This window comes from Elaeis guineensis, chromosome 9 (genome assembly GCF_000442705.2).
Source record: "Elaeis guineensis isolate ETL-2024a chromosome 9, EG11, whole genome shotgun sequence".
NCBI lineage: Eukaryota > Viridiplantae > Streptophyta > Magnoliopsida > Arecales > Arecaceae > Elaeis > Elaeis guineensis.
In genome coordinates this window covers 18,241,246-18,253,676 of record NC_026001.2, presented here as the reverse complement: position 1 = coordinate 18,253,676, position 12,431 = coordinate 18,241,246, and the positions used below count along the sequence as shown (strand labels likewise).

Genomic DNA, 12,431 nt, shown 5'->3' with positions numbered 1-12,431 from the left:
ATGGTAGGGACAAAGAAAACTACGTCCACTTGTCACCGAAAGAATGCATTTTTATGTTGTGAATTTAGCCATGAATCAAAACTATCTAAGAAATAGCTCATACCTACTCACATAGTTGAGACCGAGATATTATTTTTATTAGTATTATCATCATAATCATCATAATAATACTAACAATAATGCGGCTACTGAAAAGAGGGGAAAAAAAAAATGATGATGATAATTTTTATTATTTAATTCTCATAAACGAAGAAAAACTAATCTTTTCTAGCCCTGTATATGTATCATATATATCCACAATTTCAATGCCACCACCCCAACTTTACCAACCTTCTCTCATGGCGGAGAATGGCGTCAATCCTCCGTCGGCATTTCCTCCGTCCGTCGACCCGAGGAGCGGCTTTGACGGCGTCACCAAGACCTTCCGCAGCCTCCGCCCCGCCTTCACCCTGCCGTCACCCACCGTGCCGCTCTCCGTCGCTTCCTACGCCTTCTCCCTCCTCCCCTGCCCCCTCCCCTCCCACACTGCCATCATCGACGCCGCCACCGGCGCCGCCGTCTCCTTCCCCGACCTCCTCTCACAGTCCCGCTCCCTCGCCGCCTCCCTCCGCGCCCACCTCGGCCTCTCTAACGGACACGTGGCGTTCATCCTGTCCCCCAACAGCCTCGAGATCCCCGCCCTCTACCTTGCGCTCCTCTCCCTCGGCGCCGTCCCCGCCCCCGCCAATCCCGCCTCCACCCCCGCCGAGATCGCCAGCCTCGTCCGCCTCTCCAACCCCACCGTCGCCTTCGCCGTCTCCTCCACCGCCGCCGCCCTCCCCCGCCACCTCCCCACCTTCCTCCTCGACTCCCCGGAATTCCACTCCTTCCTCACCTCCACCGCCACCTCCACCGCCACTCGGGCGGCGGAGGTGCGCCAGTCCGACGTGGCGGCGATCCTGTTCTCCTCAGGAACAACGGGCCAGGTGAAGGCGGTGAAACTGACGCACCGGAGCTTCATCGCGTTGGCGGCCGCGGTTTATGCGATGCGACGGGAGGGACGGCCGAAGGCGATGCTGCTGGCGGCGCCGATGTTCCACATGATGGGGTTCGTTTTAGCTCTGAAGGGGGTGGTGCTGCTGACGACGACAGTACTGATGGGCGGAAACCGGGCGGGCGCAACGGAGATGCTCCGGGCGGCGGCGCAGTACAAGGTGACGGAGATAACGGCGGCACCACCGGTGGTGGTGGCGATGGGGCGGCCAGAGGTGGTGGCGGGGCTTGACTTGTCGGCGCTGGAGCGCGTGGTCTGCGGCGGCGCTCCGCTCCACCCGGCGTCGGCGGAGCGGTTCATGGCGAGGTTCCCTCGCGTGAAGCTCTCCCAGGTAAACGTGAAATTATTAGGTGGATCAGGTGCACCGCCCGAAATGATGTGACCCGGTTTTGGGACAATAAATTTCGGTGGCCAAAGTGACAATTTTACCCTTGGGTGTTCCGGAAACCCATTTTGCAATCTATTAAGTGCAAGATTTAGGGAGCGAATCATAAAATTATATATGGAGCTTGGATCCCTTGGAGTTTGGGTTGGAACTCAAGAGGTTCCATTTCAAATTATTATGGGATATCTGTGAATTAAAGAAATGATATGTGATTGAAAGCCATGGTACAATGTATTAGGAAACATATTTGCCAATCCACCATGAAAAGCTAAGCCTTTTATTTAAAACCAGCCTTCTAAAATTCAATCTTGAATGGCAGAGGATCTCGACTAAAGTCTGCTATATCAAGCATAGATCCATGTTGGTTCCAATGAAAGACTAATCTAGAATTGACCAAATGTCGATTTGTTCCTAAAATATAACCGAATCAGTTGGTGCAAGAAAACTCAACTTGATTCGATCAAGATCGGATTGGTTCAAATTGATTCTCGGATTACCTAAATATTTTAAAAATTATTAACAAATATTTAGTTTTATTCGAAAAATAAATTAAGAATGGAAGAAGCTGGATTATAAAAAAAATAATATATAATGTATTCAAAGGCATGTATGATAAACAAGATCGGGATTGTTTAAATATCTAGAATATTACATGTTAGCAAATGGCTTATAATGGAACCCGGCAAGACTTGGACACTTATTCATATATGTACTTATTTTGACTGATCTTCTAAATCTCTGATCTCTAAGTGATGATGAACAGAATTTACAAGTACCATATGTTTAACATGGTATGGACCATGGAAAGGATTCAATAGCCCATGCTAATCAATCCTTCACATGTTTAGGTGTTTATGATCAATCCTTTCCATGGTATGTACCATGGAAAGGATCCCATCCACAGCTTGCATGTCATGTAAGAACATTTGTCTCAGGGATGAGCTATATGTTCCCTAAAGACAATGCAAAAGTTAGCTTGCTCTATCTACTTATCTGCCTTTATCCATCCTCTGCCATCAGCTACAGATATGCAGCCTGTGAAGTTAGCTTGGCATCTATCAAGGCTGCTTTTTCCAAGTATGTCCACACCAATGTCTAAAAACATTTATCTTGCTTCTTACAAGACTATTTGAGACTTTTAAGATACATATATTTCTTAGATTAGGTTTATTAATAACACTAACCAAGAATTAAGTCACATTTTTCGCTATTTTACAATCAATCCACCTTGCCTTTCAGGCTTTACGCAGTTTTAGTAGGCTAGATTTGAACATCCTGATTTGATTTATCCAGGGATATGGTTTAACTGAGGGAGGAGGAGTTTCATTATCGATCGGTCCTGATGAATGCAGTAATGTGAGGTCTGCTGGACGTCTCCATTATAATGTCGAAGCCAAAATTGTAGATACTGTCACTGGTGAGGCTTTATCAGTTGGCCAAGAAGGTGAATTATGGATTCGAGGTCCTGCCGTTATGAAAGGTAATTAGTATGGTGCATGAGCACTTGATCATACAAGGTACAAATTAAGATGGTGCTAATAGAAACCTGGGGGTTCACTGCTTGGTGCAATGGTAAAGACTTGCACTGACAAGTGCAATGACACGATCGAGTCCTGGAGTAGCCACTTTGTGCAAAAAAAGGCCAAAGATTAGGTCTGTCTCCAGTTTGCCCCCTCCAGGATCCTAGATTATCAGGAAAATAACTGATTATGTAGGTGATGTTTGAAGGCCTCTCTTGCTATTTTACTACATTACATCCAGTATTCAGTCGATGTTTGTTGTTAGGTTATGTTGGTGACGATGAAGCCAATGCTTCGACCTTTGATTCTGATGGTTGGCTGAAGACAGGTGATCTGTGTTACTTTGATCATGACAGTTTTCTTTACATTGTGGATAGGTTGAAGGAGTTGATTAAATATAAGGCTTACCAGGTATGTGATTGCTTATCTGCAGATTTTATTCGAGCTTGGTTTACATACAGACTTACTCATTTAGCATTATTTCCATGTTGCAGGTTGCACCTGCTGAATTGGAGCTTTTGTTACAGTCCTTACCAGAAATCATGGAGGCTGCTGTAGTTCCGTAGGTTTCTGAACATCAGAACCTCACCTAATTACCAAACTTGCCTCTCTTTTTTTTTTTTCGACTTATAATTTTGGTGGATAGAAAAGGTATAAGGTATTAGAGATTATTGCATAGTAATTCAAGATAATAAATTAGAATTGATTTATGAATATGATTTATCAAATATTAATTAGAGAGATAATATTCTAATCATATTTCACCTGGAAAGAGTATTCTATCATAACCATTATAATGTTTTGGTAAAAGTTCTCACTAAATATGTGTTCCTAAGTCATTATGTTGTTTCATGAATTAGCTTACTTTTAAATATTTCTTAGTTCTTAAATTATCGTAATTCTACACTCTTAGTAATACCAACAAAAAAGTTTGCCACTCTGTGCTCCTTTTTGAAGATTACATGCAAAAAGTTTCATTTATCCACAAAATTTCATTTCTAATGCTTATATGGTATCATTCCTTTAGCTTCTCCGAAGCAAATCATGTTAAAAAAATTTGATTTCTAGTTAAACCTTTATGGCATTTAGCAGTTTCTAATTTTATTGTGCATATACTGTGTATACAAGACATGATTTGAATATTCATTAAAACATATTTATAACATATATGATGCACTATCTTTGTGAAAGTCAACATCTTAATATGGTTATAATAGTGGAACCAGCATATTTTTTTCCAGAAAAAATGGATACTGTAAAATTTTAATTTATAAAGATAATAGTTAATCATGGTCAGTGATTTACTACGATATGCACTTGCGCTGGCTGCTTTAGGCTTGCTTTAGACATATTAAGAATTTCTGTTATAATTCCCCACCATCATTTGATGGTCATTTGACAGTGAAAGGTAGAAGGTGTAAACTGGAAAGAGCTATCTTCGAGCCGCTTTCAATTCAATGTAGAGATTAAAAGTACTACATAATTTGCTCTATGCTTTGCTTCCTATCATTCTATGTTTGAAAATAATAGGTACCCACATGAAGAAGCAGGGCAAATACCAATGGCATTTGTGGTGAGACAACCAGGAAGCAACCTCAGTGAAGCAGAAATTATTGATTTTGTTGCAAAGAAGGTGTGCTTTAAATATGAAAACTTGAACTTCCAATCATTCTTTTATTGTTTTTTTTTTTTTAATGAAATAGAAGTGCTTATACTCAAGGAAACAAAGCTTAATAAGGCTAACGATTATATGTTTCGATGCATTTGTTATAGGTTGCACCATATAAAAAGATACGTAAAGTTGCATTTGTTGACTCAATACCAAAATCAGCAACTGGGAAGATCTTGAGGAGGGAATTGAGCAAACAAGCACTTTCTAGCTCCATATCTAGATTATGATGCGTGTTTCATGTCTAGATCATGATGTCTTTTATTGTAACAATCTCCTATAAACTATGAGTTTCAGGCACAGCAACGGTGCATCCTAGCACTTGCTTGATTGGTAAAAGCTTGAAAGGATCGTGTTTCATTTGTGACTTAGTCAACATTTATCGAGGAGAAGGATATTAACCTTTCTGAAAAGCTATATCAAAGCTCTTCAATGTTGGAGTTGGCACATCCCTAGGACAGGTCTCTCTCTGTTTTTTTTTTTTTTGGTAGCATGCAAAGGCATTATTATTTGTCTTTTTATGTGCCATACCTCATTGTCACCTATTTGGAACAGTTGTATGAATTTATCATAATTTGGCTTTTTATGACAAATTGGAATCTCAATCGAAGTCAAATCCTACCAAGTAGTAATTATGTACAGCATACAAGTCAATTATATATGAATTGAAGACAAATATATATTGGGTTGAGTAAGGCTACGTTAGGTTAGAGTAGAGATGGCCAATTATGACCCGGTTTACAGTCGATTTGAGATAAACAGATTTAGGTTAGGCATAAATAGGCACCAATCATAAGCAAGTTGATCTTAACCTATTTGTTAAATAGGTTATATTCGGGTTTAGAGTCCCAACCAATCTAACCTATGTCAACACAGTGATAACTGGATTGGGTCAATATGATTTTGATCAACCTGTTTAAGACATGTTTCAACCATTTGATGCCTATTTAAGATTGAAGCTTAATCCCAACATAAGATGTGGTCAGCTTAGGATTTTTTGAGCCAAAGCCTAATACAAATTTAATTGAATCTTTATAGAACACTCATTAATAACTGGTTTGGGTGGGTAAGTTTGGGTTGAGCCCAACTCAAGCTGCACCCCTAGATTTATTTCTCCTAAGATTATCTATAGGCAAATTCTTTGTGCACTGCCGACGTGGAGCGCAACGTCTTATCCAATTGGTCCACATAGACATTGCTTTTCAATGCGCATTTAATGCCTGTAGATCGATTTTTTTGTTTAAAAATTTTGTATGACAAAAATATCCCTATTTTTTGATAAAATTATGACATCCTATGTCTATATTATAACATCCTGCATCCAGAAAATCATAATTTTTGTCCATAGAATGTCAAAATATAATATAGGATGTCATAATATACACGGAATGTCAGAATTTTTTTCAAAGAACGGGAGCATTTCCGTCATTCAAAATTTTCAAACAAAAAAGTAAAGCTGCAGGCATTAAATACATATTGAAAAGTAGTTGGATAAAAATGTCTCTTTTATATTATGATATACTGGACCATATTATAACATCCTGGGTTGTAATATGCTACAGAATGTCATAATTTTTTTCAAAGGACCAGGATATTTTTATCATACAAAATTTAAAAAAAAAAAAAAGACAGCGATAACTATATGGATCAATTGGATAAGATGGTGCACTCCACGTCGGATTTTCTACACCATCTGCAGTGTACAAAGAATTTCTCCTATCTATATCATTGCTTTCTTGTCCTTATCAGGGGGCAAGCCTTCTCTTTCCCCATCATAATCTTCTGTGCCTCATTAGTCCTACACCATATTTCCTTAGAAGTACTTTTCTTAAGTTTCATTTTCACGAGAAACTCTGTTACTACTTTTTCATGTTTCTATCTTCTAGATATTTGCCTCACACCAAACACCTATATATGAATTTGATTGTAGCAAATTGGTTGTTGAGGGGGACTCTGTCACTGTAGTGGATTGGATCAGAAAGCAAGCATGGGTACCTACTATCCATGTGCTCTTGCCCGATATCTAGCGACTATTGGGAGATTGTGCCTCGAATATTGCATCAAGCACATATATCATGAGGCCAATAGTACCTTAGACTTAATGGCCTCATTTGTTCCTAAGCACTCAAGAGGAGTTTGGTGGACTGATTTGCCGATACATCAATGTCATTATGCCACATTTTTTTTTTCAATTTATTTTTGTTGTATTTATACTAGATTTGTATATGATTACTGTGCCTTATCACAAGAAAAAAAAAGAAAAGAAAAGATGAAAAAGAAAAGAAGAAGAAGAAGGGTGAATCAATACACCCTTTATCTCTAAATAACTTAGGTTGTGTTTGGTGCATCGCCAGACAATCTTGGAAGATAATCTGGATTGCCTCCAAGATGGATTGCCACCATTAAATTGCCAGCAATGTTAATTATTGTGTTTGATACATATAAGTAATGTTGCAGTAAAATTATTGAAAATTTTGATTGATATGTTTGGTATGACAATCATATTATAGATAATATGAAATCAAATTTCTAAAATACCCACTTAACCTAATAATAATATTATATTATATTATATTATTATATATAATGATATTTATATAATTAATATAATATAATATAATATATTTTAATATAGTATATTATTATATTATATTATATATTATAATAAACTATTATAATATAATATATTATACTATATTATTATATATAATAGTATTATATTATATATTATGTTATATTAATAAAAGATATTATTATAATATATTATAATATTAATATATTATAATATTATAATATAATAGTATAACAATATAATTAATATATTGTTATATAGAATAATATTTATATAATATATATTACAATATATTAATATAATATATAATATATAATATTATATAATAATATAATAATAAATTATTATAATATAATATAATATATTTTAATATACTTTATTATAATATTATGTTATGATATTATAATATAATATAATATACTAATATAATATATTATACTATATTATTATATATAATAATATTATATTATATATTATGTTATATTAATAAAAGATACTATTATAATATATTATAATATTCATATATTAATATATTACAATATATTATAATATAATAATATAACAATATAATTAATATCTTGTTATATAGAATAATATTTATATAATATATATTACAATATATTAATATAATATATAATATTATATGATAATATAATGATAAATTATTATAATATAATATAATATGCTATATTATATATAATAATATTATATTATATACTATATTATATTAATATAATATTTTAATATAATATATACCATTATAATATATTATAATAATAATATAATATATATATTATAATATATTATCAAATACTATATTATTGTAATATAATATAGTTACTATAAAAATATAATAATGATATAATAATAGTATATTATATTATAATATATTATATTATATTATTATATATAATAAGGGGAGAGAGGGTGAGAACTGTCGGGGGAAGAGAGGTGGAGGGATGTTTTTGTGTGATTTTCTTTTAAAAAATAATTTTGTTCAAAATTTTTTTTTACAATATTGCCAAACAAATGGTAATCTAAATAGCTATCTCTTTCCAAAACAATGTAGCTTACCTCCTAAGAGGTAATCTAGATTACCATCCAAAAAGCATATAAAACATAGTAATTTGGTGGGCCTACTTTAAATTACCAGCAATCTGGATAGATAACCAGCTACCAAACATAATTTTAGTATTTTTTTAGTCATGTATCGTACATTCATACTGATTTCTTGCAAACTCCATCAGTATTTGCCTCTTTTTATCTTCACAGACACCTTCAAAAGTCACTGACATATGTTGCATTTGTGCTCTCTAGAAGTTGTTAACCCTCACAAGTCCTCCTCTCCTTTCTTCCAAAAATATAACTGGCTGATTTCTTTATTCAGCCTCACTTGAAGAGACTCTAAATTCCTCTCTCTTCCTGAGAAAGGTATTTTCTCGGTAAACTACATGATATAGCATAGTTGAGTATTGCTTCAGCCATTGCATTTTTATTACCAAACACCAAATTCTCCACGCATCCTGTCATCATCCCCTACTACGTCTTCCTAAATGACCATTTAATTCTCTACGTATATATGTTCTTTCAACTTCAAGAATTCCTTGTAACAAAGCTTCCATATCCATCCAAATTTGCTGATCGAGCTTTTCCTTAATTATTGTGGATCCCAGGCAGCAGTAAAATGGATTCTTTCATCTTTATTTAGCTCCTATCCGCTTGGTCTCCTGTGGGCAATATATGCTCTCTCTTTCTCAGCAAAGCACCTGTGTGTTTATAGTTTTTGCCTATTCAAACTCTATTCCAAGCAGCGAATAATTTGATTTCCTAATTGGTTGTCCCATTTGTCTTTTAACAACTAAATATTAAAACTGTACTAGCATAAAATAATAATTCATCATTGTTGATACCTTCATCATTATCCATCTCTTTTTTCATTAAAGAGGGGGTTAGGAATAGATCATGAGTTGGAAGGATGTATTGAGCAATCAAACTTTATGACTGGCAATCAACCTGGCTCGAACTATAGAAATTGGTGTCATGTACAGTTAAAGCTAAGATGATAATTTTTGATATATGGATCTGGTTTCTTCTCCAAGGCAGAAAAAAGCCAACGAGCCAACTGAAATGCATTGCAAATGATGATGGTAATAATTATAATAGCAAAATCAAGTTATATTTTCAAAGCCAGTAGGTTAGAAAAAATGCAATGTAGTGGTGGTTTTGATGTCGACTTTGCTGGCATTAGGATGTCCCAATCATTGAGGGTTTGTTTGGACGAACGGACTAAAAATCCTATAGGATTCGTGAATTGGGTTTATAGGCTTACAGGCTGGGCTAGGCCTATATCTATAACTACCTAGGATTGATTTTGGAGTGGGCTGGTCCGAATTTTTTTTTTTTTTTTCTAAGAGGGGACAAAAAATCTGTTGATATGGGCCTAGCCCAGCCTGTAAGCATATTACCTGACCGATTTTGCTGGCCCAATCCATGATTCTAATAGGATTTTCAGGCTATTCATCTAAACAGGCTCTCAATTGGTTCATCCTTTGTTTTTAACCAAAATATTGAGGCCATAGGATTGTGCCTCTATCATCTATTAAAAAGGTTCTGTTTCAGTAACATCAACTTCTAACTGGAGCTTATTTTCAAGAACCATGGTTAATCATTCAGTAAAAACTGATCTAATTGTTGAGCTATCTCAAGCTGAATTCCTTGTAATCAACTCATTCTGTGTTTATTCTTGAGGCTTACCTTTATTTTCCTTTAGCTGGTAACCTTCTTGCATTGCTGTCATAGCCTTATATGGCTGCATATGTTTGTGTTGATTGTTCAACTTCAACATGAAGAATCCTATTTACAACTACATATCCTCTTTGCTCTTTCCTGATTGCTATGGACTTTGACAAGGTTTTGTTTCCACCTAATAAATGTTGTTTATTCTGGAAAATGTCCACATGTTTGGAAGGGCAAGAGAGCAAAAAAGGTAGAATACAAGTCAGTTTCAAATTTGTCAGACATCTCTGATTGTAAGGTTGTTATTCATAATGAGAAATAATGTATTTTGGCACAAATCTCATTGAATTACATATGTCGATTTGATATGCTTGTAAAACCTTCAGGAGCTTCTCAGTGAAGGAAACAAGCTTATCCTATCATTTTTAAAATACTTCAGAATCTGAAGGAACAATGTCAATCAGCCCAGTGATTTGCAAGTAGTAAGTCAGAGTGAAGTGGAGATTGATGAAGAATTGCAGCACTCCAAGAGAAGCAAAACATTAGAGAAAGCCAAACAAACCAAGAACAAGACAAAAAAAAGAAATGAAGTCCAAGATGATGATCAAACTAGTAAAATATGTCTCACTTTCAACTATTGAACCCAAGGACAATGAACTGCCACCTTCCAGAGAAAGGAAATCATCAGAAGAGGAAAGCAGGAGGCTTAAGAAGAACAAGAGCAAGAACAACCTCTGATATCTGGGCAATAATCAGTTGTTCATTCCAGTCTTCTAGACAGGACATGGATCTAACTATAACTGGAACCAAAGTCTTGGGTGGTCAGCATCCAAGAACAAATATGCAAATATGATCTTGCCAGTCCCATGGTTCCCTCTACATTCAGAATTGAATCAGCTGCTTAGGTCATACTGCTTTTCGAATGTGTTCTTGGAAAATATGTGGGTGGGAAAGCTGAACCTTTGTGGCAACGCCAAAAAAGACTTACTTTGATGGCATTTTGATATTGGCGATGGGATGGAAATGATCTTTTTCATATTCATAAAAAATTGGTTGGAGTTTTATCGATTTTTTTACCACAACGCAGTTTCATAAACCTGGGACCTCTGGACAAAGCAGTATATGTTGATTACTGATTCATCTTATGTCAGTAAAATATATTCTCGTACAACCAATCTCCAAACATTCTTCTGTCACATGGTACTAATGTACTGAACATGCTGCAATATGGAAACTTTTTTGTTCTGAACATGGTACTAATTTTTTGCTTTATCTGAATGCTGTCTGGTCCTTTGCAAGGATTTGTGTTTAGACAAACTTTGGATTTTATGTCACTTTCATCTTTATGGCATAGCATTCGTCTACCTAGAGGTATGCTTTAGCTAAATGCCTACAGCATTTTGTTCTCACATATCGAAAATTTGGTTCTTAGTTAATTTTAAGTGGAACAATTGATCTTTCGCCAAGCAGAACTGATGTTTTCCAGTGCTCTGTTTTCTTGTCGGCAGGGATGACTTGGTGATGGTGTTAAACAATGGAGTGTTTGGCCTAGTAGTCTACCATAACACCTTTACTGACAAGTACTGGATGCCATGAGTATGCTGCCAGGCAGGGCAACAGGCAATTTTCATGAACAACTCTCAACCTGACAAGAGGCTTGATGGAGCTTGAGCTTGTTCAATTAGGAAACAAGCTAATCTTGAACTTCTTTTTGAGCTCAATTCATATATGAGCTTGAACCCAAGTCCTTGCAAATTTGAAGTTGTTCAGGCTTGGCTTGATTTCATTCATATCACAAATGGGACGATTGAACATATTCTCAAGCTCAGTTTGAGGTTAAATGCCCGTTTGCCATAGCAAGCATTGTGAAGCTTGGCATGATGGGCACATCATTAAAGTGCCTCATCATTAAGTATAGAAATCCACCACCATGTCACAACTGCCTTTCCACCTGTATCTGCTTGCGAGACATGCTTCATCCCTGCCTTCGACAAAAGTGCATTGCATGCTTGCTCTAGCAGCTCAAGGGAGTGGATTGTGATAGGATACAAGTGGATCAACATTTTTTCTTATTTTGCACTTAAAAAAATTAGACAACATAAAGGCACAAAGAATTCCTTATTTATCTTATTTCTATTTAATAAAATTGAGTATTGCATGGAACGCTCTTGGGAAGCTCCCATCCTATAATGCGAGCCATACCAATACTTTAAGGTGCTGCAGACACCAACAAACTGTTCAGCAAATTCTGAAGTCACACCATGTACCAGTCCAAGTAGCAGTCTTAGAATTCTAACCACCATTGTCAAACTATGTGCAGATTGGCAGCCAAGTACTAGTCTCAGTTGTGTTAAATGTTCCAAGTACTTGCAAGCCCATAGGATTTTAAGATGTTCATCCAGCAAAACCATGCTCCACAACCTCAGAAAGCATTTATAGGATGCCTCTTAAAGAGCAGATTAGCAGTAGACTTAAACAAAGTAGCCGCAGTAGTCAATCAGGTTAGAATATGTGGA

At 36.0% G+C, this 12,431-nt stretch overlaps 1 protein-coding gene across 1 annotated transcript; it reads left to right on the top strand.

Moving 5' to 3' along the window:
- Positions 1–332: 332 nt before the first annotated feature.
- On the top strand, positions 333–5,126 carry LOC140851637 (4-coumarate--CoA ligase-like 7). The gene is made up of 6 exons (XM_073243585.1): positions 333–1,364; positions 2,712–2,898; positions 3,204–3,349; positions 3,433–3,500; positions 4,469–4,571; positions 4,712–5,126. The coding sequence occupies exons 1-6, from the start codon at positions 339–341 to the stop codon at positions 4,835–4,837; spliced, it is 1,656 nt and encodes a 551-aa protein (XP_073099686.1). The 5' UTR covers positions 333–338; the 3' UTR covers positions 4,838–5,126.
- Positions 5,127–12,431: the final 7,305 nt, after the last annotated feature.

Excerpts from the sequence above, each read along its gene's own strand:
- LOC140851637 (XM_073243585.1), top strand. The coding sequence starts at position 339 with ATGGCGGAGAATGGCGTCAATCCTCCGTCGGCATTTCCTCCGTCCGTC. Across the intron at positions 3,501-4,468 it reads ATGGAGGCTGCTGTAGTTCC|GTACCCACATGAAGAAGCAG; the intron begins GTAGGTTTCTGA and ends TGAAAATAATAG. Across the intron at positions 4,572-4,711 it reads TTGATTTTGTTGCAAAGAAG|GTTGCACCATATAAAAAGAT; the intron begins GTGTGCTTTAAA and ends CATTTGTTATAG.